Raw genomic sequence first — 24,724 nt, forward strand, 5'->3', positions numbered from 1 at the left:
CCTTTATTTTATTTATTTATATGCTGTACTAAGAATCGAACCCAGTGCCTCACACATGCCAGGCAAGTGCACTACTGCTGAGCCATAGTCCCAGCCCCAAGACAAAGATCTTTTAAGACAGTCAAACCACAATGTCATTTTCACACCTCAGAAAAATTAAGTAAAACACTTAATACGATGAAATATTCCAATGTTCAAACTTCACCAGTTGCCTTATAAATATTATTTTGCAGTTGGCTTGTTTCAATTAGACTTCAACCAAAGATTACATATTACATTTTTTAAGTGTAAAAGAAGTTAAACATGATTTATTTCTGCTACCAATGTACCAAAGGAATTAACAGTTATCAGAATAAAACACAAAACCATCAAATACCTGCGAAAAGTGGCTTATGTCAGCTGATATCTGCTGATATTTCCCTTGAGAATCACACATCACATATGATTGTTTTCTTCTTACTGGAGATTAAGCCCAGGGGAGCTTAACCACTGAGCTACATTCCCAGTCATTTTTTATATTTAGAGAAGATTCTCACTAAGTTATTGAGGTTGGCTTTGAATTTGTGATCCTCCTACCTCAGCTTCCCAATCTGCTGGGATTACTGACATGCTCTACTGTGCCTGGCATCACATTAGATTTTTGTTGAAGTATCCCTGTAGTCCTTTTTAGTTTACAGGATTCTCTTTTCTTTTTTGTAAATCTCTAATTCATTTGTTAAAGAAACTGGAGTATTTATTATGCAGAGTTTACCATAGTTGGATTTTACCGAGTATATCTGTGGTATTAACAAATACCTCATCAATTTCTTATAAATTGGCAGTTAGACTTATCAGCTTAATTAATTTCAGGTTTGATATTTGGCAAGAATACCTCGTAGGTGGTTGGTGAGTTTCTATTGCATCACGTTAGGAAACAGCATCTTCTCCGATTATTTTTTCTTTTGTAATCTTAAGATTGATTAGTCAATTCAGGTATTGGACCTGATCCATCCACCATGAAGGTATCCGTCAGCCTTTCATTTAATAGTTGCAGTTGCTGATGATCATTGGTAGATTCAGATATGTGTGTGGTTGTTATAGAATGGGGTTCTAAAATTTTACTAATATATTAGTTTCATTTAACCAGTTAATTTGGAAGTGATAAGTAATGTTGTTGACTAATAACATTTTGCTGCTTTGTTAGTACTAACTCTATGTAGAATATTTAAATTAAACTTTTTATAGACTGGGGTTTTTCTTTTTTCCCTGAAGTTCTATTTAATAAATTAGAAAGGAAAATCAGAACTTTTATGTGGATGAAATAAACCTGTTTTATGCTTTTTAATGGCAGAAATCATTTCTCAAGAAGTTCAGTTGCTGCAGGTGGACAAAAGGGAAAATCCTACTATACAATTACATTCACTGTCAATTTTCCACATAAAGATGATGTTTGCTACTTTGCTTATCACTATCCATATACGTATTCAACTTTACAGGTGAGAATTCAAAATTGTTATTCTGACTATTATTGCATATAAATGTTATATATCAGATAATTGAAGAAAAGTTGCTTTTAATGAAATACCTTAACAAAGTTTAGTGTTGAAGGTGTTAGAATTTATTGAAAATGTTAAAGAAGGATAATATAAATGTGATCTGATCTTACTGAAAAACATATGAGGAAAGTTTAATAATTTTTTTGCTTCCCATCATTTGTATATTTCTATAGTTCTCTAAGCTAAGATTCCCAATTTACAAATTTTAACTAGGTGAGATTTCCACTTTATTTAACCAGAACATTGAATCTCCTAGAAAACAGAATAGTAGAAAAATGTGGATACAATTTGAATTTTTCTGTAGCAAAAGATTTCATTTTGGAATCCTAGATCCAGATTCCTTAGAATATGGGGTATAAGCATTGTTTTGTGGGACTTTTAATTCAAATAATTAAATTACCAACTATAGTAGAGTTATTCTCAGAACAGAATGTTAGCCTTAATGGTCAAGGATCGTGATAGTGTGATCATTTTACAAAAAAAGAAATTGGAGCAATATGATTAGGAACAAACTTCCAAGTTATTAGCAGAAAATGAAAAATGTGGTCTGTAGAATAGAAGAGGTGTCATACTGAGAATACAAAATGAGCCTCACAGTATCTTCATAAAGGTTACAACCTACAACAAAGGTATAATGTTCAGGAATCTGTCTGTGCTGAATAATATAGCATCAGAACATATACTTCATGGCCTAGTTGTATTTTTGGGTAATTCATCCTAGGAAAACAATTATGAATGTATTTTTAAAAATGTATCTTTGGGACATTTTTATTTACCTGGTTATATATTTTTTTATTTTTTTATTAATCTTGCCTTTTTAATGTACTCTGAATTCTTATTTTGTTTAATCCTACTACCATGATCTTTCCAGACATTATTCTTGTTCTTCATCTGGACTTCTGCCAGCTTCTTCCTACTGGTGGTTCTAGGATTAACTTTTACCTTCTTTTTTCTTCCTTGGTCTCTTCCACACTGTGGCCAGAGGGCTGGCTCTTTTATGGCAAATCTCATTTTATAATCCTGTATTTAAAACTCCAGCCCTGTGTGAGTCTAAAGTTCTTACATGATTTCATTTATTTTTCACTTGTTTGCCATTTCCACATACTGTTTGAATTATTGTTTAATAACTATTTTAAAATAGACTTTAAAATATATTCTCACTTAAGTTATTAGCCATGGAATTGCAATTTTAATGTGCTAGACATTTTTTTTTTCTAATTCACAGTAAAATACATACTTATTAAGCTTTTAAAAAGGGTATCTGTGTATCACACAGATACTTCAAATAATGTTAGTGTGTATACCATGCTTTGGGAAGGGTCTCCCAGCCCTTTAATCTGTTATCAGCTTCTCTATTTCTCAGTCTTGTTCCTCTGTTCTAACTATAATGAATCTTTTGGAGTTCTTTGAAGTATTCTTATTCTGCCTTATCTTGTGGTATTCCTATTTATTTTCCTTTTGCCTGCATTCTTCGTTTCTGTCCCCTTCAATCATCCTTTGGATCTCAGTTTAAGTGTAACCTTCTCTAAAAGACCTTTCCTCACTGCCCAGAGTAGGCTAGGCTTCCTCTCCTTATTATAGGCTCTCATAGTAATAGAATCCAGTTATTCATTATTGTATGCCCAATGTGTCCCGCATGCTTTTTGGCAAACAGTGACTGCTTGAATCAGTAGTGATTATGCAAATGCACATAGGCAAGATGTGAGAACTAAGTATCTAAAATAAGGGATTGGACAATATATTTTTCTGAGGTGATACAATATTCATAATTACAAACGTGTGTATATGTATAAATGATTAAGTGGCAAAATCAAATTGTAAAAAGTCATATGTACTTATATTTTTGATTATATATTCTGCATTTACTAGTAGTAATCTGGGTGATAGAGTTGTGGGTGTTCTAAACATTTTCTTTGGTACTCTGTTTCTTGCAGACATTTTGTAATGAGTCTGTATTAATCTTGAAATCAGGAAAATGTTAAAAAAAAGTGTGCTACATGATTTTTATTCTCTACCTTTAAGATTGCTATAATAGGTCTGCAGTCACTTATAATTCTAAAATTCAGAAAGTTTTGAAAGCCAAAGACTTTTTGTAATTCAGATTGGCAAAGCCTGATTTGAACTTTTTGTGAGCTTATTTAGACTACTGATTCTACTTAAGATCTTTTCATAGGTTTTGCTACAGAAATAATAATGTTTCTAAAAACTGATACCCCTGACCTAACTCTGCTGGTATACCCTCTGTACCGCCTTTCTTGAGTTCCTCAAATACTAATGTTGAACTACATCTGGCCTTGAGGGTTTTGGATAAGATAAGAATTGGATTTGCTTCTATTTATATGGCAATCTGGATGTATTATTTCTACACATCATAGGAAGTTTTAAAATGATTATGTACTTTGCTTTTAAATTTTTATCAAGATGCATCTTCAAAAATTGGAATCAGCACACAATCCTCAGCAAATCTATTTTCGAAAAGATGTGTTATGTGAAACCTTGTCTGGAAACAGCTGTCCCTTGGTGACTATAACAGCAATGCCAGAGTCTAATTATTATGAACATATCTGTCAATTCAGTAAGTCTCTCTTCTTCACTTAAATTATTACTTATTCTCACATATTTTTGTTGTACATATTTTTTATGTACAACAATAATAATACAAAGAACAGGCATCAGAAAACTTGAATTCTAATCTGTTCCTGATACTGCTTACCCATCTGCCTACCTCTGTGCCTTAGTTTCCTTGTCTTAAAAGTAAAGGAGCTTCCTGAGACAATCTCCAAGGTTCCTTTTGAAGCTAATATTTTAATACAATAATTTTAAGAGTTCAGGTAGAAATGTGATCAATTTAAATTAAATTGAAAAATTGACAACTAATTTTATTTATTAATAAAATAATAAACAGCCAGAAACTTATTAAGGTTTTGTTAGCTGGGACTGTACTGGCACTATTTTTCTTTGCCATTTTTATTTTTAAAAATGCCTCACAAATTTAGATGTGGTAGGAAAAATAAGTTCTAATTTTGATAAGAAGATAAAAGTATTTTCAGGAAAGAAAGAGTTTTTTACATATGAAATTATGAATAACGAACTGAGTGATTATTTTTAGACATATATTTAAATATATAGTGAAAAAATTTATTTTGGTAAATCTGAGCAGATTTTTTTTCCCCTGTGCTTATGATAATGGGGATATGATTATATTTTCCTTCTATACCCCATGATATTTGAAAAATAATTTCATATTTTAAACTTTCTCAATTACTTATTCTCTGCAAAATCAAAATCAAATTTACATTAAAGAACTAATTTTTATATGTTAGGTTTATCATTAGGAAGTAAATAAGTTGTTCAAATACTATTTATTGTTTTATGTTTATATTACGAGCTCCTTCAAGACATGGTTTATATATTTTTTTATTTGCTTTCTCTATAGGGCCTAGTGCAGTGCTTACATATGCTACATGCAGAGTGAATTCTACCATGAATTTGTATTAGAGTTCACAGTTGAGAGAGACATTGTTGAAGTCCAAAAGTGAAATGTAATACACTCCTTTTTGTAGCTGTTTATTGTAATTTGAGATTTTATGTGTACTTTAGGAAATCGTCCTTATGTTTTCCTATCTGCTCGGGTACATCCTGGAGAAACTAATGCAAGTTGGGTTATGAAAGGAACATTGGAATATCTCATGAGTAATAACCCTACTGCTCAGAGCTTGCGAGAATCCTATATTTTTAAAATTGTTCCTATGCTAAATCCAGATGGTGTCATCAATGGAAAGTAAGTTAAGCAATAGTTACAGATTTTTTTTATAGATTATTATAGATGTCCTTTATAATTGTGTCCAGGTTAATTCAGAAGACATATCTAGTGATTTTTCTAGAACAAAGAAATTTTCGGTGGGGAATTTATCTAAGATAAAACTTCTAAGTGAAAATATATTTTATATGCTAGCAGTAGTATGATATTTTAAGAATTCTATATCCAAGAGAATATGATGTCATAAAATCTCTGACTTGCTTGAATTGTTTTAGAAAAATCACAGTGTTAGGGTAGGCAAAGATTTTTAACACATACTTCTCATATTCTCTTTTTATTTGTTAATAGTGTGATCTTAGGTTGTTCCAAGATTAAGAATCTTTTGGGGTCTCTTTCCATGATATGGAATGTGAGCCTGTTTGCTTTTCCTGATAGAAGGAGGTATAGTTTCTGATAGAAGGGATTCTTAGACATTATTAGAAAATAATTACTTTTTAACTGAAGGTAGTTTATAGTGAGTTCATTAAATTTATTCTGGCAATTTGACAAGGTTTTTGTAGTGCTTTTAAAAGGTGGAGTTTAGTCCAACAGTCATGAACATTTCCAAAGATGTGGATACCATATCTTATGTATGGTGGCAAGGGTATTTTTTATATTTTAGGAAGTTATTTAACTTTTTAAAAATAAAATTTTTTTTTAGTTAATGGTTATGGAACTAAAATAACTCAAAAACATATTGGCCAGCTAGAATTCTATGTACCTTTCTTTTATCACTTTCTGATTTTTTTTGCTTTAGTTTTTGTTTAATGGCTTCAATACTTAGTATTTATGAATAAGTGATAGTGTATTTACATTGTTACAAGAATATTACTTCTTATTTACTTGTCTTTCTCAGGAGAGCCTAAATAGCACAGAATAATGAATGCAATCAAGATATAGAATGTTAGTATAGCCTATGGTTATTTTGTAGTCAGAATGGAAAATATGACCATTAATAAATTTTATAAAGTATGGAATAAAACACCAGAATTGAGAATTATTTTCTCTATAACTTGCATGTTTTGATTATAAATTAAAAAGCCTATCATAGTTAAATATATGTGACCCAAGTTCTTGCATATAACAAGTGCTCAATAAATGTTTACTTTTAATGTAAACTGAATGTAATATGTTTTCAGTCAAGCCTACTATCTATACCTACTCGAAACACTAGAATAAAGGCATAAAATTAAATTAGAAATGTACATAAGGGTTATTGGTATCACTTTTTTATATCTTTGTGTTTACATATAGTCACCGCTGTTCTTTAAGTGGAGAGGATTTGAATAGACAGTGGCAAAGTCCAAATCCAGATTTACATCCTACAATTTACCATGCTAAGGGTCTGCTACAATACCTGGCAGCAGTGAAACGTTTACCACTGGTAAGTGGCAATGCTTGTTTTTACTTTGTATAGTCAAAAAATGTTTTTATTGATTAATGACTTAACATTATAAAATAATGCAGATTATTTTCTGGTTATTTTTTATTTTAGTATTGTGTAATAATTTTGGTGTCAAATAGTATACTGAATTCATTTTCTTATTTTATCAAGTTGATTATTTATAATTTCTATATGCCTTTTACTGTTTTTTTAATGTATATTGGTAACTCTTGGTTTTAAGTTTTAAATATTGAACTTCATTGTTTAAACAGTACTAAAGTGACCATATACGTCTTTCAAATTTCAAACTAGTGGAAGCTAATATTGAGTTCTTTGATCATCTCTGAAATGCTGAGTGTACACGTGGGAAATGTGGCAGGCATGGTGTGAGACCATTCTGGACTTCATATACATGTTCCTTCTGTTTTTACCAGTTTTTGATTTTTGTTTTATTAGTGTTTAAATTATTTAATCTTCCTTTGGGAAATACAGAAAAACTTTGTGGAGGGATATAATTAACATATGAATCTTATCATTTATTTTGCATTTTTGAAATAATTCTCTTAAAAATTAAATTGACACCTTTTAAAGTAATGTTTTTCATGAGAGCATTGTCATATTTTAGCAAACCTTTAAGACCATGGTGAATGTAGATATAGATTTGAACTATAATTGAATTTGTTACTTCTTAAATGGTGAATGGTAGATTCAGAAGAAAAGAACTTCTGACTTGATGTGAAATCTTCAAGTGATTGGGCAGTGTTGGAGTTAAGCAAAGGTCCTTTCCAGAACTAGATATTATTACTTATTAAATGGTGGTTCTGTTAAAATAGACCAAGAAATATGGAGATGTCCATTAGTTTGGTATTAACTAACTTTACTTGAAGATATATGGATTTGAAGATTAAATAATTAAATAATAAATAATTAAAAGATTAAAAATTAAGTAATTTTTAAAATCTATTATCTTTTCAAGGTTTATTGTGATTATCATGGCCATTCTCGAAAGAAGAATGTATTTATGTATGGATGCAGCATCAAAGAGACAGTATGGCATACCAATGATAATGCCTCTTCATGTGATGTTGTAGAAGATATGGGATATAGGGTAATTACAGATGATTAATGAGTTTTTGAGTTTTAAACATGTAAACTACAGAAAATAATTTTACATATGAACTGCTCAGATTCAATAAATATTGACATCATACTGTTTTTGTTTCAGATTCTTCATTTTAAAAGTTTTTATTTTCACACATAGATTTTTCATCTATTTGGAATTTTTTTAATATGAGATACAGGGATCTAATCTTTTTGCCCAGGGATACCAGTTATCTCAATACCATTTACTAGATAGTACATCCTTCCTCTGTGAATTTGATGAAGCCATTTATTATATATCTGTTTTTACATGTGTGGGTGTGTTGTGAGGCTCTCAACTACTATAGTCATTCTTGTTTCTTTCTCTTTGTATGCCACATTTTAATTATGGTAAACTTATAATTAATATTGATATCTGATAGGACAAAGTCTCTTATTTAATAAAAGTGTCTTTGGCTCTTTTGTCTATTTTCCTTCCTTGTGAATTCTACGATCAGTTTGTGAACAAACTTTGATGAGATTTGGGTCAGCATTTTTCTGAATCTAAATTAGGCAGGAGAGAATTATTATTATGATAATGTACAGCATTGCTACCTATGACATTGCCTGTCTTTTTCTTTCTTTTATATTTTTAAATAAAAATGTAAAATTTCTCCACATAGGATTGATATTTCTGTTAGATTTTTTTCTAAATACTTTTGATGCAGCTGGGAATGAGATTTTTATTTTTCTCTTGCATTTCTCCTTGTTCCCAATTGACCATTCATGTGCATAGGAAAGCTATAAATCTTTTATAAAAAAGATTACATATCAGAATGACATTGAGTTTCTTAATAGCAACATTAGAAGCAAAATTTCTGTGGAGCAAAACTTTCAGTTCTCAGCTAGATTTCCAACCTATAAATTTTATAATATAACCTGTCAATAAATGTAAAAGTAAAAAAGTATTCTCAGATATTGAAAAGTCTCAGAAATTTGCCTTACAAATAATTTTTCTCTAGAAGACACCATAAGATATTCTTGCCAGAATCAAGGAGTATTCTGAGAAAGAACGCGGTTAAATTCAAGAGAAAGACAAAGCCCAGAATAAAGGTGTTTCGGGAGCCTCAGTATATATCTGAAATGCCCGATGGGCCTAGCATTCAACAACTGCTACTGCTGCACTATCTTCACAGAGTTTAGAGCCTAAATAGGTTAAGCCACATTAAGTAATTAGATTAACAGAGTTTAGGGATATAAAGGAGAAATAAGGAATATGTAATGCAGACCCAGATAAACCATGTGTGAAAGTGAGAGGCCCAGAGGGGAGAAAGCTAGACTAAAGAGCACATACAGTGTTTCCATGTGTGGGTCTCTTGGAACATCAACACTGTCACCCCACTTCTTGCTTATTATCATACTTGCTTATTTGTCATACACCTCTCGTAGGAATTATTACTTAGTCCCCTAAAATGAAATTAGGACTTACATGCACAAGATTATATTTCCTTTATAACCCTAAAGAATTGTAATTTGGCCTGGCACAGGCCACCATATGCCAGGCCTGCACCACACACACCTGCCATCCCGTCTGAGGCAGGAGGATCTGCAAGCTTGAAGCTAGCCTCAGCTACTTTGCCAGTCCCTAAGCAACTTTGCAAGACCATGTCTCAAATTTTTTAAAAATGAAAAGGTCTGGTGGGGGGGGTGTCCAAAAAAATTGTAATTTAAAATTTGGTATGATATCATTTGGTTAGTGTGTTTCTCTTTATGCTACATGATAAGCTTCATATGCCTGGCAGTTCTGTCTAATTTGTTCACTTTGGGGAACACAGTAACTGTGTAGCACAAATTTTTATTCATCTCAACCATTCATTATATTTGTTTGATGAGTTGGTGGATGACAGGCAGACATGACCTGGGGAGATAAATACAAGTTATCTTTGGTCTTGGTTTTTTAAAATTTTTTATTAATTCTTTTCTCCAGTTTTCTTTGTTTGGTTAAATATCTGGAATTTATTATGAAAGGAGACATAAAATGCTGCTGCAGGTTAGGTAAAATACATAAATCAGTTTTTCCCTTAAGTAATTTGTCAAGATGTTACCTGGCATTTCAGACACTACCACTCCAAATAGTTTTATGACCAGATATGCCTGGTGTTCACATTTGACACAGTTTATATTATTGTTTCTTGTCTTCAAGACTCCTAAGATGCTTTACATGCTAGTGAGCATCTTACATTTCCAAGGTTGTTGAGGGGAGTGTGAGTGTGAGTGTGTGTGTGTGTGTGTGTGTGTGTGTGTGTGTGTGTGTGTTGTACATATGAGAGAGAAAGTAGAATATTTCACACAATTCCATCATCGTGTGTGTTATTTCTATTTGATGCTGTAACAAAATAACCAGAAGTGTGGGCTTAAAACAGATTTACTTACAGTTCTATAGTTCTGATGCAGGTCTCTACTGGATTAAAATCAAGCAGGACTGCATTGGTTCTTGGAATCTATAGGGTAGAATCATAACTACCCGCCCAGGCAAACAGCTCCCTGTGTTCCTAGTGTCATCATCTAGAAGGAATCAATTCAATAATCTCTTGCTTCCATTGTCACATCACCTTTTCTCCCTCCTCCTGCCTTCCTCTTTTCCCTAAGGACGGCCCTTGTGATGACCTTGGGTCCACTGAGATTATCTATAATGTCCCACCTCAAAATCTTTAACTTCATCACATCTGTACAGACCTTTTGCCATGTAAAGTAACATATTTTCAGGTTCTGAAGATTGAGATGTGGACATCTTTGACGGGCCATTAATTATTCTTGACTACCGTACTATGGAACTCTTTTTTTTTTGCTGATATTTTCAGTATGTAAATATTTTAGAGAAATATTTTCGGCAAAAATTATGACATATAAATAGAGGACACTTGACAAAACAACTGATCACTACTTTACGAAAGTGTAAAGATCATGAAGGATACAGAAAGTTTAAGGAATAATCTCAGGTACAAGAGAAATAATGGCTAAATGCAATGTGAAATTATGGATAGGATCCTGTAACACGAGGCATTAGAAAAATGAAGAAATTGGAATAAAACCTATCATTTAGGTAACAGTATTGAATCAACTTTAATTTTTTGTTCTGATATTCTACTATAGTTAATACATTAACATTAAGGATTGCTAAAGGAAATATAAATTTTTTTGTAATGTTTTTTGCAACTTTTAAGTTTAAAATTAGTCCAAAATAAAAAGTTTTAAAAACAAACTTTTATTATTGTACTATGGTATTCACCTTATTGGAAGAAAATATATGATTAGCTTTTTTTTTTTAAATTTTTATTGTTGGTTGTTCAAAACATTACATAGTTCTTGATATATCATATTTCACACTTTGATTCAAGTGGGTTATGAACTTAATAAAGTAATATTGGCTTTTAAAGAACTTTCTAATATTTTTAAATATTATAGATAATTTTAGACCATTAATCCTGAATGAGATGACTTAGGAAGAACCTTTACTTTTTTTGGTTGACTGAATGTATCCAATACTTAATAAGCATTAGGTAAATATTTGTTGAATGAATAGATGAATTAATTATATGTACAAACATTAACAACTTTATTGCCTTATTTGAACTGTGCTTATAGTAGCTTTTAGTGTACTGTCATATATATGAGGTTTTTTTTCTGATGTAGGTAGAGATTATCATTGTAATTGTACAATTGAGTCAACTAAGGCTTCTAGTTCAGTTGACATCTTGAGGCCTTGGTGAAAAAGTTGTTTGCCTTTGGTTGGAAGTGAGATACCCTGCTTCAAGTCCTCTGTTTTCTGTTTCATCACAGTCTCTGCTATCATAATGATGCCTACACCCCATCTATTTTCAAAAAACATTAGAGTAACATACCACTGTGCTTTGAAGAACTTGAAAGCTCATTTTTTTTTTTTTTTGGTGCTCTCTCCCTTCTTCCCCCTCCCCAAATAAAGTGATTAGAATGATGTAAAAATGGGAACACTTCACACACACACACACACACACACACACACACACACACGCGCGCGCGCATAAAGTAGCTAGTGAAAGTTATCATCTCTCATTTTCTTAACACTAGTCCCTTTTACCATGTGTGTTATAAAACTTGCCTCTAAACACATCCCTCCATGAAAGTATATACATACAGTATAGGGAGTCTTTGTTCTTTTATGCAGCACATAACAACTTGCTTTTTCATATAATAATGCTTGTTTACTGTCTTTCCTGGTCATCTTATCAGGATCTATCTGTTAACAGTTACACAAGATTTTCATTGTGCATTTTTGTTTTTATTGTACTGGCACACTCAGTTGTATTTGTTCAGTAGTCTCCTGTTGGTCATTTGACTAGTACTGCCAAATTTTCCTTCATCAGGATTATATAAATTAGCAATCCAAAATACTGTGAGTGATAGTGTTTTTTCTTCACATCCTGACTGTATTGTACCATCTTTGCCACATGAAAATAAAAATAATTATTTTTATTTATATAAGTACATTTACAAATGAAGTTGAGTATCATGTTTGACTCTTTTTAAAAAAGAGAGTATTGGGTTTTGCATTTGTGATCTAATTATTATTGTTTTTAAAATAAGAATTCTTTATGTATATATTTATTTTCTAATTTGTTATGATGTTTGGTAATTTAAAACTTTAATCATATTTGTTGATTTTTTTAATGAAGCATGACTTCAGATTGTTTTTCCTCAGTTGAGTATCCATTTGTGTCAATATTTAATAGATGATCACTAGTAATAATTTTTTAATACGTTCACTTTTAATTCTAAACTAGAATTACACTAGAGCTTTATCTGTTCCTACATTAGTATCACAATTTATCTTACTTTACATATGCAATCTAGATTGATATATGTTGGATTGTTCCTCCATTATAGCCTTTTAAAATATTTTTTGAAAATTTCCCAAGATATACTTCCATATTTACACTTTCAGTTAACCTGAGAACAATTTTAGGTCATAAAATATTTTGGAGTATTTTGATTGTGATTATCTTGTATTTATTGATTACTTTAGGGATGATTGACATTTCCAGTGTTAAATCTCTGTCTTTCATGGCTAAATATTCTTCACATTTTAAAAATATTTTCATTATATTTTTAATCATGGTTTTCTTAAATGATTATATTCTGTTTACTGGTTGCTGTTCTAAGTGTGATCATTTCTTCCATATGTTTGCTAACTGGCTACTATTTGATTAGAGCAGCAGGAAATTCTAAATTAGTAAGAGAACTGTATTGGATGTTTGAGTAGCAGGGTTGCTATAGAAAGAAGATCCACATGGTCCTGATTTTATCACTGTGGTTTCATCAAACTTTTTAAAAAAGAAAAATGTAAAATTAAAGTAACCTTTTGATTTATTTTATTATTATTTTTATTTTTTACAGACTTTGCCTAAGATACTGAGCCATATTGCCCCAGCATTTTGTATGAGCAGCTGTAGCTTTGTAGTGGAAAAATCTAAAGAATCCACAGCACGTGTTGTAGTTTGGCGGGAAATAGGAGTACAGAGAAGCTACACCATGGAAAGTACTTTATGTGGCTGTGATCAGGGAAAATATAAGGTAAAATGTTTTATTTGGACTCTTAGCCATAAAAAAAAATTGAAGACTTTCTTTTATATATACTCTCATGGTTTTCAAGTACAGTGCATTTGTCTTATGGAGTTATATGTAATTTGTGATAATGGAATTGAATCACATGCAACCTCAACACTGTGTTTTTTTTTTTTTTTAAACTAAATAGCTTGCTTGGGATCCTTAAAATACTCTTGAGTCTATTTATATTCATAATTTTTAAGAAAAGGCATTAGAATATGCACTAAAATTCTGATTACTAATTTATAAGGAGCTATAAGTGTAGTATATTATTTATGAAAATTTTCTATTGTTTTAATTGACTGGATGTAAGTATATTTTTGTGCATTTAAAATCAACACATTATACTTACAAAGCAACTAGTTTATTATATTTAGATTGTTTTAATTTTTTTAATTAACTTTTTAAATTAATTTTTAAATTAATTTTTAATTTAACTTTTAAATGCATATCCCTTCACTAAATTCTTTTCTTTAATAAGACTGTTCTCCTTGAGCTCTATAGGCTTTTGTTGGAGATAACCAAAGTTTAAATTTTACTTTGGAAATTAAAGGCATAAAAAATATTAGGTGATTTAGGATTTTTTGTTTTAAAAATTGATGACTTCAGGTTGAATGAATTGAACCTCAGATAAGCAGTAAGCAAGTCTAAATATTTATTTTTCTTTGGTTTTTATTAACTTTTGTCATACAGGTATCTATAAGGTAATGTTGAAACATACTGGAGCTTTGATTTTAACACTATAGTATTTCAACACTGGCAATCAAAGAAGTAGATTATGATAAATACTAGCAAGATTGTTATAGTTTCACACGTGATCTACAAAGTAACATTAATCTTAAAATGTCCATCCATGTTTTTTCTCCCAAATTAGTGAAAATAATTTGCGTCATAGTAAGTGAAAATAGACATTCAAGAAATGATTTTTAGGAAAGTTTCCTATGTGATCTAAGAATAATTTTGCATTTTAAAAACACACAACAATATTATATTATAGTTCTGTATCAAATTTTATTAATGTAGTTATAAATTCTTTATAATTTTATCAAAGTACAATTAGAGGAGAGAAAACTTTCTAGTTATGTGTGTAATATTACTTTATTTCTAGGGTTTACAGATTGGTACTAGAGAATTGGAAGAGATGGGAGCAAAATTTTGTGTTGGTCTGCTGCGTTTAAAAAGACTGACATCCCCATTGGAGTATAATCTGCCTTCCAGCTTGCTTGACTTTGAAAATGACTTAATTGAATCAAGCTGCAAAGTAACTAGGTAGGACACACTCATTTTATTTTTTTTTTATTGCATTGTAATATACTATTGAGCTTCATTAGATAGTTAAGCATAGGAAGAAAATAGGGATTTGGCTAGCCAAGAGCATATCTAATATTTTTCTAAACTGGGATAATATTTTTTAATGTTGATATTTGAATGATATTTTAATGAAATACCTTTACTTTTTTGAATGATATTTGTAGTGATCTTAACAATTTATTTTTAGTCCCAAAATAATCAATGCAGAAATATTTCACTTAGTTAATATTTAAATTAAGAGCACTTAGAGTCAGAGTTCATATTTCAAAGGAATTTTTATTTTGTTGATATCTATACATATCGGATAGCTGCTCAATAATGTTGTGATTATATATATTAGAAATAGCTAAATTAACCTTGCCTTTGAAAATTTATTTACATCTGCTAAGTGTTCTTTAAAATAGGTAATCTTTTTCTCTTAAAATTTAGCATGAAATTTGATCAATTGTGAGCTCAGAAATAATTAAATATTATAATTCATAACCATAATGCCAGGGCTTAGCATTTAATAGTTTGGTGTATATGTGTAAAATAGTCCCATTTTATAGAACTTTTATGATTTTTGTTGTTAGCTATTAAACTGTTATTAGATCTGTTAAGTTTTTGTGATGTACTGTTACATATATCAGCGAAGCAGTTTTATGTGCACTCATACCATTAATTGGACTCCATTCTTTATAAATGTGATCTTTTAGACAGCTGATCACCTGCAGTTTTCTATTTCTCAGAGTACCTGCTGGACACTGATGGAAATGAATGAAAAGGAGTCAGTTCTTACTGATATTTAGACGCCTTCTTTTAAGCTTTAATTCATGTATTATAAATAACCTACAATCAGTTCATGGACTTATTATAGTTGCTTTAGATATCCTGAAATATTATTTATGATTATTAATACCTCACAGCTATGGTTATTAGCTCCTCTGCCAGTTTTAGCCTTTAAAAGGAGCAGAACACATATTTTGAAAAGCATTTATTTTGAAGAAATGTACTGCTACACATTCTGCTATGTCACATTTTTAACATTTTGATAATTGTATTTCAATATAATTTGTTTCCTCTGTAATCATATTCATCTTATTTTATATATTTCAAAGTACTATTGTGAAAATGACTTCATAGGCCTTATCATAACTTTCCAAGGTTTCTGTGACATAGAAAAGGTTAAGAACTCATAGTTCTCATCACTGTATGCATATAAAAATACAAACATAATAATAGGCAATTCTAAATTAGGACAGTTTTCCCCCTTGAAATTCTACTCTAGCTGTTTCTCCTGTTTATTGATTTATCTCATTAGGCAACCAGTCACTTCTTCCTCCGTGCTGCCATTTCTTCTATCTTAGATGAATTTTATACATACTTCTGATTTTTCCTTGACTTCTGTATCTTGATACTTTTGAGGTATACAGGCCCACAATCTCAGTTTTTCTACATCTCCTCATATTGTTACTAAGTTTATACATCTTTGGCAAGAATATGGTGGTTACTGTTTCTTCTCATTGCATTCAGCTCTAGTATGCAGTTTTAATTTGTTCTTTAACTCACTGTGTTCCCTTTTGATCACTTAAGATGCTATCTGCCAAATTTCTCCATTACAAAATTAGTTTTTCCTCCTTTCTAATTAATAAGTATTTTAATGGGGATGCATTTTGCTATTTGTTGGCATTCATTTCTTAAATATACATTGAACTTTGAATTTATTCATTTTTAAATGGATATATAATATATATATTAGACAATGATTTATATTCTGATTCAATGAGTTTTAATCAGTTACTATTGTTATTTATATTGATGCTCAATTACCTCAGTTTGGTCCCTTCAAGAAGCTTCTATGTTTTTTTCACATGTCCCCATCATTCTTTGAGGTTTTCCTTACTGCCACACAGGATTTCCAGGCTCATCTTTTATATGTACTTTGTCCCAAGGTTGGGATTAGTCATTTCTTCAAGACTCCCTCATTATTTTTGGTATAAAATGGTATTTATATGAAAGTCTAGGTACTAGTTGTATTTATTCCTTTTTTGGTGTTACCACTTTAAATTCTCTAAGTGGATAGTGCTATTGAATATATTTAAGTATTATGTATGTGAATGTGTATACACATATGTATATTTATACATTCACACATAAAAACAGACATAATCTGAAAACCCTGATTTCATAGTGATACTTTCGATTTTAATCCTACACCCAAGTATTTAATTTAGTCTTCAAATTTCAAATTTCTAACTCCCTTCTTTAACCGCTTTCATTAGCTTTAATAATTTTAAAATTTGACCAGTCTACCTGTGTATAATGTATCTCCCATCTTCTCCATTCTCTCTTGGATGCCTTCCTCATGTCTCCAGGCTCCAACATTCCAAAGGGAGGAGCTTTTTAAAAATAATTTTTGTAATCTCAATGTCTAGCATGTAGTAGCTATTCATAAGCTGATTACATTCTGCTGATGAGCCCTTACATTCAAGTACTTATTGCAGAGTTCCTGTGGGCAGAGTGTTGGGCCATACTTGCAATGAGAGTAGTCATAACTCACTTGAAGCAAAGTGTGAAAGATGATATATCAAGAACTATGTAATGTTTTGAACAACCAACAATAAAAAAAAAATAAAATATTTTAAAAATAAAAAAAAAAAAAGAATAAATGGGAAATCAGCACTTAGTTCTGAGGGAGCAGTTGGTATACTGGAAGAGGCGCAGTTACATGTGTGAAGTGATATGATGTTGGTTATGAAAGATTATGAAAAATAGTTAAAAAATAATAGTTAAAAATAGTATCTACATTTTGAGAAGAAAGAGTTGCTGAATGAATTTAAAATGACCTGAATTTATCTGAAAGTTCTGAATTTATCTGAAATTCAGATAAGTTTTAGGCTTTGGCTTGAAAAGTAATAGATGAGGTTTGGTAAAGAAATATTCCATGAATATGAAGGAGACAAAATTAGCAATGAGAAATAGACTAAATTAGGCAATGTTGAACTTAGAAGAGCTATAGTAAGAAAGCATCTAGGGAAAAGTATTCACTTATATGCTAATGAATGTGGGTTTTGTAGACAAAATGGTAATTGTGTATGTTTTTAAGCAGGGAATTATAATGGGTACATTCTGTATGTAACATTTATTAAAATGTTTAGAAGCTTATTATAGCCTGATATTTCTGTGCGGGAGGCACCAAGTAATGTAGTGCTTTGAGGGGAACGCAACTGCAGAGCTTTCTGGAGCTCTCCTTTATGATGGATAGTTTTAGGATCATAGGACACACACTGCTAAAGTCCAGTTATTCATTGTGCTTCTTGGTAAATGTTCATTTAAGCTGCTTGGTAAATTTTCTTTTGTTGTTAACTTTGTTTTGTTTTGGGTTTTAAAAAATTTGTTCTAATTGGTTATACATGACATTAGAATGCACTTTGACACATCATACATAAATGGAGTATAACTTCTCATTCTTCTGGTTGTACATGAAGTAGTATCACACTGGTCATGTAATCATACACAGGATACTAACATCTGATTCATTCTACTGTCTTTCCTACCACCACACCTCCTCCCCTCCCCACACTCCCCACAGCCTAATCCAAAGTACCTCTATTTTTCCCTAGCTTCCCTGCCTTATTATGAATTAGAATCCACATATCAGAGACAACATTTGGCCTTTGGTTTTGAGGATTGGCTTATTTTACTCAGCATAATATTCTCCAGCTCTAACCATTTACCTGCAAATGCCATAATTTCATACTTCTTTAATGCTGAGTGATATTTCATTGTGTATATATACCACATTTTCTTTATCCATTCACCTGTTGAAGGGCATCTAGAATAGTTTCATAATTTGGCTGTTGGAAATTGAGCTACTATAAACATTGATGTGACTGCATCACTGTAGTATGCTGATTTTAAGTCCTTTGGGTATAAACCGAGGAATGGGATAGCTGAGTCAAATGGTGGTTCTATTCCAAGCTTTCTGAGGAATCTCCATACTGCTTCCCACCAGCAATGTATTAGTGTACCTTTCTTCAGAGGTCCTTGCAAACATTTGTTTTGCTTGTATTCTTGATAATTGCCATTCTGACTGGAGTGAGATGAAATCTTAGAGTAGTTTTGATTTGCGTTGCTCTAATTGCTAGAGATGTTGAACATTTTTTTAAATATATTTGTTGATCAGTTGCATTTCTTCTTCTGTGACTTGTCTGTTCAGTTCCTTAGCCCATTTATTGGTTGGGTTATTTGTTTTCTGGTGTTAAGGTTTTTGAGTACTTTATACATCCAGGAGATTAGTGCTGTATCTGAGGTGAGTATGGTGAAGATTTTCTTCCATTCCGTAGGCTCTCTCTTCATGTTATTGATTGTTTCCTTTGCTGAGAAGCAGCTTTTTAGTTTGATACTGCCCCATTTATTGGTTCTTGATTTCATTTCTTGTGCTTTAGGAGCCTTGTTATGGAATTTGGTTTCTGAGCTGACATGATAAAGATTTGGGCCTACTTTTTCTTCTGTTAGGCGCAGGGTCTCTGTTATAGTGCCTAAGTCTTTGACCCACTTTGAGTTGAGTTTTGTGCAGGGTGAGAAATAGGGGTTTACTTTCATTTGTTACAGATGGATTTCCTGTTTTCCCAACACCATTTGTTGAAGAGGCTATCTTTTTTCCAGTGAATGTTTTTTGGCACCTTTGTCTAGAATGAGATAACTGTATTTATTGGCTATGTGACTTCTATTCTGTACCACTGGTCTACATGTCCGTTTTGGTACCTCTACCATGCCATTTTTGTTACTATGGTTCTGTGGTATAAGATCAGGTATTATTATGCCTCCTGCTTCACTTTTCTTGCTAAGAATTGCTTTGGCTATTTTTAAGTCTCTTCTTTTTCCAAGTGAATTTCATGATGGCCTTTTCTATTTCTATGAAGAATGTCATTGGGATTTTAAGAGGAATTGCATTAAATCTGTGTAATGCTTTTGGTAGTATGGCCATTTTGACAATGTTAATTCTGCCTATCCAGGAGCATGGGAGATCTTTCCATCTTCTAAGGTTGTCTTCAGTTGCTTTCTTGAGTGCTCTATAGTTTTTATTGTAGAGGTCTTTCACCTCTTTTTTTTAGATTGATTACACCAATTTTTTTTGAGGCTATCGTGAGTGGGGTAGTTTTCCTAATTTTTCTTTCAATGGATTCATCACTGATGTATAGGAATGCGTTTGATTTATGGGTATTAATTATATATCCTGCTACTTTGCTGAATTCATGTATTTGTTCTGGAAGTTTTCCCTGGAAATTTTTTGGATCTTCTAAATGTAGAATTATGTTGTCGACAAATAGTGCTAGTTTGTGTTCTTCATTTCCTATTCGTATTCCTTTAATTTCTTTTATATCTCTAACTGCTTTGGCTAGAATTTCTAGGATGATGTTGAATAGAAGTGGTAAAGGGCATCCTTGTCTTGTTCCAGTTTTTAAAGGGAATGCTTTTGACCTTTTTCATTTAGAATGATGTTGGCCTTGGGTTTAGCATACATAGCTTTTACAGCATTATAAAGGTATATTTACATTGAGGTATATTCCTACCATCCCTAGTTTTTCTAGTGTTTTGTACATGAAGCAGTGCTGTATTTTGTCAAATGTTTCTTCTGCATCTATTAAGATGATCATATGATTCTTGTCTCTAAGTCTATTTATGTGATGAATTACATTTATTGATTTCCATATTTTGAACAAACCTTGGATCCCTGGGATGAACCCCACTTGATTGTGGTACACTATCTTCTTTTCGGGGGGAGGGCAGTACCGTGGATTGAACCCAGGGGCACAAAACCACTGAGCCACAACCCCAGCCCTATTTTGTGTTTTATATAGAGACAGAGTCTCACTGAGTTGCTTAGTGTCTCATAGTTGCTGAGGCTGACTTTGAATTTGGAATCTTCCTGCCTTAGCTTCCTGAGCAGCTGGGATTATAGGCATGCACCACTGTGCCTGGCAATCTTTTACGTATGTTTTTGTATGTGATTTGCCAGAGTTTTATTGAGAATTTTTGTATCTATGTTCATTAGGGATATTGGTCTGAAGTTTTCTTTCCTTGATGTGTCTTTGTCTGGTTTTGTTATCAGGGTCATCCCAGCCTTATAGAATGAGTTTGGAAAGGTTCCCACCTTTTCTATTTCATGGAGTAGTTTGAGGAGTATTGGTGTTAATTCTTCTTTGAAGGTCTTGTGGAACTTGGCTGAGAATCTGTCTGGTTCTGGGCTTTTCTTAATGGGTAGGCTTTTGATGACGTCTTCTATATCATTGCTTGAAATTCATCTATTTAAATTGTGTATGTCTTCCTGATTCAGTTTGGGTAGGTCATATATCTCTAGAAATTTGTTGATATCTTTGAGATTTTATATTTTATTGGAGTAAAAATTTTCAAAATAATGTTGTATTATCTATTTTACTAGTGTCCATGTGATATTTCCTTTTCATCATGAACTTATTTGATTCAGTAATTTGAGTTTTCACTCTCTCTTCTACATATAGAGAGTTTTCTTTCTATATATGTAAAGTATGGCTAAGGATTTATTAATTTTATTTATTTTTCCAAAGAACCAACTTTTTTGGTCTATTTTTTGAATTGTTCTTTTGTTTCAATTTCATTGATTTCAGCTCTGATTTTTATTATTCCCTGTCTTCTACTGCTTTTAGTGTTGATTTGTTCTTCTTTTTCTAGGGCTTTGAGATGTAATGTTAGGTCATTTATTTGTTGACTTTCTATTCTTTTAATGAATGAGCTCAATGCAATGAACTTTCCTTTTAGCACTGCCTTCATAGTGTCCCAGAGATTTTGATATGTTGTATTGGTGTTCTCATTTACTTCTAAGTATTTTTTAAATTTCATCCCTGATTTCTCCTACTATCCATTTGTCATTTAATAGTATATTATTTAGTCTTCAGGTGTTGGAGTAGCTCCTATTATTAATTTTATTATTGATTTATAATTTCATTCAATTATGGTCTGATAGAACACAGGTAGTATCTCTGGGTTTTTTTTTTTGTATTTGCTACATGTTATTTTGTGGCATAAGATATGATCTGTTTTAGAGAAGGATCCATGTGCTGCTGAGAAGAAAGCATGTTTGCTTGTTGATGGATGAAATATTCTATATCTGTCCATTTAGTTCAAATTATTGATTGTATTATTTAGTTCTATAGTTTTTTTTGGTTGTTGTTGTTTGGTTTTTGTTTGGAAGTTCTATTCACTGGTAAGAGAGTTGTGTTAAAGTCACCAGAATTACTGTGTTGTGGTCTATTTGATTCTTGAAATTGATAAGGGTTTGTTTGACATATGTAGATGCTCCATTGTTTGGGTCAATTATATTTATGACTGTTATGTCTTCTTGATGTATGATTTCCTTAAGCAGTATGACATATCTTCTTTATCCCTTCTGAATAACTTTGGTTTGAAGTCCACTTTGCATGATATGAGAATGGAAACTCTTGCTTGTTCATGCAGTCCATGTGTGTGATGTTTTTACCCATCCTTTCACCTTCAGTCTGTGGATGTCTTTTCTTATGAGTCTCTTAGATAGGGCTTATTGTTGGATCTTATTTTTTAATCCAGTCTGCCGGTCCATGTCTATTGACTGATAAGTTTAGACCATTAACATTCAGGGTTATTAGTGAGTTATGATTTATGATTTATATTCCTGTTCATTTGGATTTATTTCTGGTTTTTAATTTGACTTAGTTTCTCCTGTGATTGGCTATTCCTCTAGTATAGTTTCTCCCTTTGCTGGTTTTCACTTTTTTTTTTTTTAATTTCTTCCTCATGGAATATTTTGCTGAGAATGTTCTTTCTGTAGTACAAGCTTTCTAGTTGTGAATTCTTTTAACTTTTGTTTATCATAGAAGGTTTTTATTTAATCTTCAAATCTGAAGCTTAATTCTGCTAGATATAAAATTATGGGTTGGCATCCATTTTCTTTCAGAGCTTGATATATGTTATTACTGGACACCCAGCTTTGAGGGTTCTTGATTGAGAAATCAGCTGAGGTCTGGATTGGTTTCCCCCTATGTGTAGTCTTTTCTAGCAGCCTTTAAAATTCTATCCTTATTCTGTTCTAGGCATTTTCATTATAATGTACCGTGGTGAGGGTCATTATAACTTTGTACATTTGGGGTCCTATAAGCCCCTTGTATTTGATTTTCCATTTCATTCTTCAGGTTTGGGAATATTTCTTATATCATTTCATTGAAAAGATTGTGCATTGCTTTGGTTTATATCTGTTTGCCTTTCTCTATCCTGATAAATCTCAAATTTGGTCTTTTCATATTATAATTCTTGGAAGTTCTATTCATGGTTTTTTACCATCTTGCTTGTGTGGTCAACTTTGTTTTCAAGAGTACATGTTTTGTCTTCATTGCCTGAGGGTCTGTTTTCCAAGTGGTCTAGTCTTTTGGTGATACTTTCCATTGAATTTTTAATTTGGTTTATTGATACCCTCATTTTGAGGTTCTGCTCATATTCTCTCTCTCTCTCTCTCTTTTGAAGTGATCTTTCACTTCCTGAAATTTCTGTCTGCTTTCACTCCTTAAATCATCATTTATATCATGGATCAGTTTAACTGCGTACATTCTGAACTCTCCTTCTCTTGATATTTCTTCTACTATGTTGTCAATGGATTCTATTATTGGAGCATTGGGGTTTGTTTGGGTAACTTTGTTCCCTTGTTTTTTCATGTTGTTTGTGTGTCTTCCATCTAGCAATATGGATCTGAGGCAGTATGGTTTCTACCCTGTAAACTTAGAGTGTCCTTGAAGGTTTCCAATACCTCGCATTTAAGAGGAAGATGAATATCAACAGCACCCAATTCAAATAATATACAGCCTTAAACCACATAACTCCTATTAAGATGTCAGGCACTTCTCTCCCAGGAGATCCTGAGGGCTGAGCTCAAGGACCTATGCGCCCATCATAGAGAGCTGTTCTATATCAGTTGGATCAGGACCAGGTGTTGACAGCTGTGGACTGGCTATGTGACTGTAAGTGCTGGGCCAGATTGGTGGCTAGGGAGAGAAGTTGGGAGACTGGGGACCCGGGAGCCTGAGGGCCCTGCTGGGTGCTGGACTGATGCCAGTCCTGGAGCTACTGGGGGATCAGCATATGTTAGAGTGGGGAGGTAGTCAGTAATGTCTGTTGTTAGGGCATGGTGAGTGCTCACGCTAGTGGGTCCCAGGAACCTGGTAGGTGCCAGACTGGCTGACAGAGCAAACTGAGAATAAGATCCCCTTATGCCCTTCTCCAATCATCTGAGCCACTATAACCAGCCCTGTCTCTCCCCACATGCCTCAGGACTCACGTAGTTGGGAAGAGCCCAGTTCTCTCCTGCCTCTTCAGAAAGATGGTGGCTATCAGCATGCCTAGCAGGAAGACCCCAGGTGCAACCAAACCTGCAGGCACCCCTGACTGGTGTCCCAAGATGGAGGCAGCTGTGTTTGGAGATGGGGCAGCATACTTTGTTTTGTTTTAGTCAATTTCCATGTACTACAGTTAAAGTAAGGAGGAGGAAGGAGGGAAGTTCTGGTTATGGGCTGAAGATAAAACTAGCCAGCTTCAGAAAGTCAGATGGGATCATTGATGTATACCTATTACTTATTAAATCTGCTTCCTCCATCCACATATAGGCTGGTAAAGCTTTTTCTGTTTTAGTTACTGCCATTTATGATTTTATCCCATTTCATAATAATTGATTATTTATTTCACTATCCTTTTTGTTGCTTCTTGGAAACCTTTCAGAAATAATTAAATTTTTTTGTCATTGTTTATATTACTGGTAAATGTGGGTAGGAAATTTTATATACTTCTCTTTTTCTCCTTGTTTTTCTCTGCATTGATGATAGCTAATAACAATTATCTTGGAAATAAAAGCCATAGCAAATATAACATAGGTCACTTATATTTATTTGTTGAAAGGATAGTAGAAAAGGGGGTGTGATATTATCATAAACT

General features: G+C 32.3%; 1 protein-coding gene across 10 annotated transcripts in view; it reads left to right on the plus strand.

Moving 5' to 3' along the window:
* The window catches only part of Agtpbp1 (ATP/GTP binding carboxypeptidase 1), a 273,400-nt gene that overhangs the window by 145,523 nt on the left and 103,153 nt on the right, over positions 1 to 24,724 (plus strand). For all 10 annotated transcript variants that reach the window (XR_009225068.1, XM_046425915.1, XM_058573104.1 and 7 more), the window contains 7 exons: positions 1,331 to 1,475; positions 3,957 to 4,110; positions 5,136 to 5,316; positions 6,589 to 6,718; positions 7,695 to 7,826; positions 13,232 to 13,408; positions 14,550 to 14,710. Coding sequence is in view for 9 of the 10 variants with exons in the window: in XM_046425915.1 (XP_046281871.1) it covers positions 1,331 to 1,475; positions 3,957 to 4,110; positions 5,136 to 5,316; positions 6,589 to 6,718; positions 7,695 to 7,826; positions 13,232 to 13,408; positions 14,550 to 14,710 (1,080 nt within the window). In the remaining variant the exon portion in view is untranslated. The remainder of the gene's footprint in view (positions 1 to 1,330; positions 1,476 to 3,956; positions 4,111 to 5,135; positions 5,317 to 6,588; positions 6,719 to 7,694; positions 7,827 to 13,231; positions 13,409 to 14,549; positions 14,711 to 24,724) is intronic.

This window comes from Marmota monax, unplaced genomic scaffold (assembly GCF_021218885.2).
Source record: "Marmota monax isolate L192 unplaced genomic scaffold, Marmota_monax_Labrador192_F-V1.1 WCK01_AAM20220418_F8-fsc00265, whole genome shotgun sequence".
NCBI classification, from domain to species: domain Eukaryota; kingdom Metazoa; phylum Chordata; class Mammalia; order Rodentia; family Sciuridae; genus Marmota; species Marmota monax.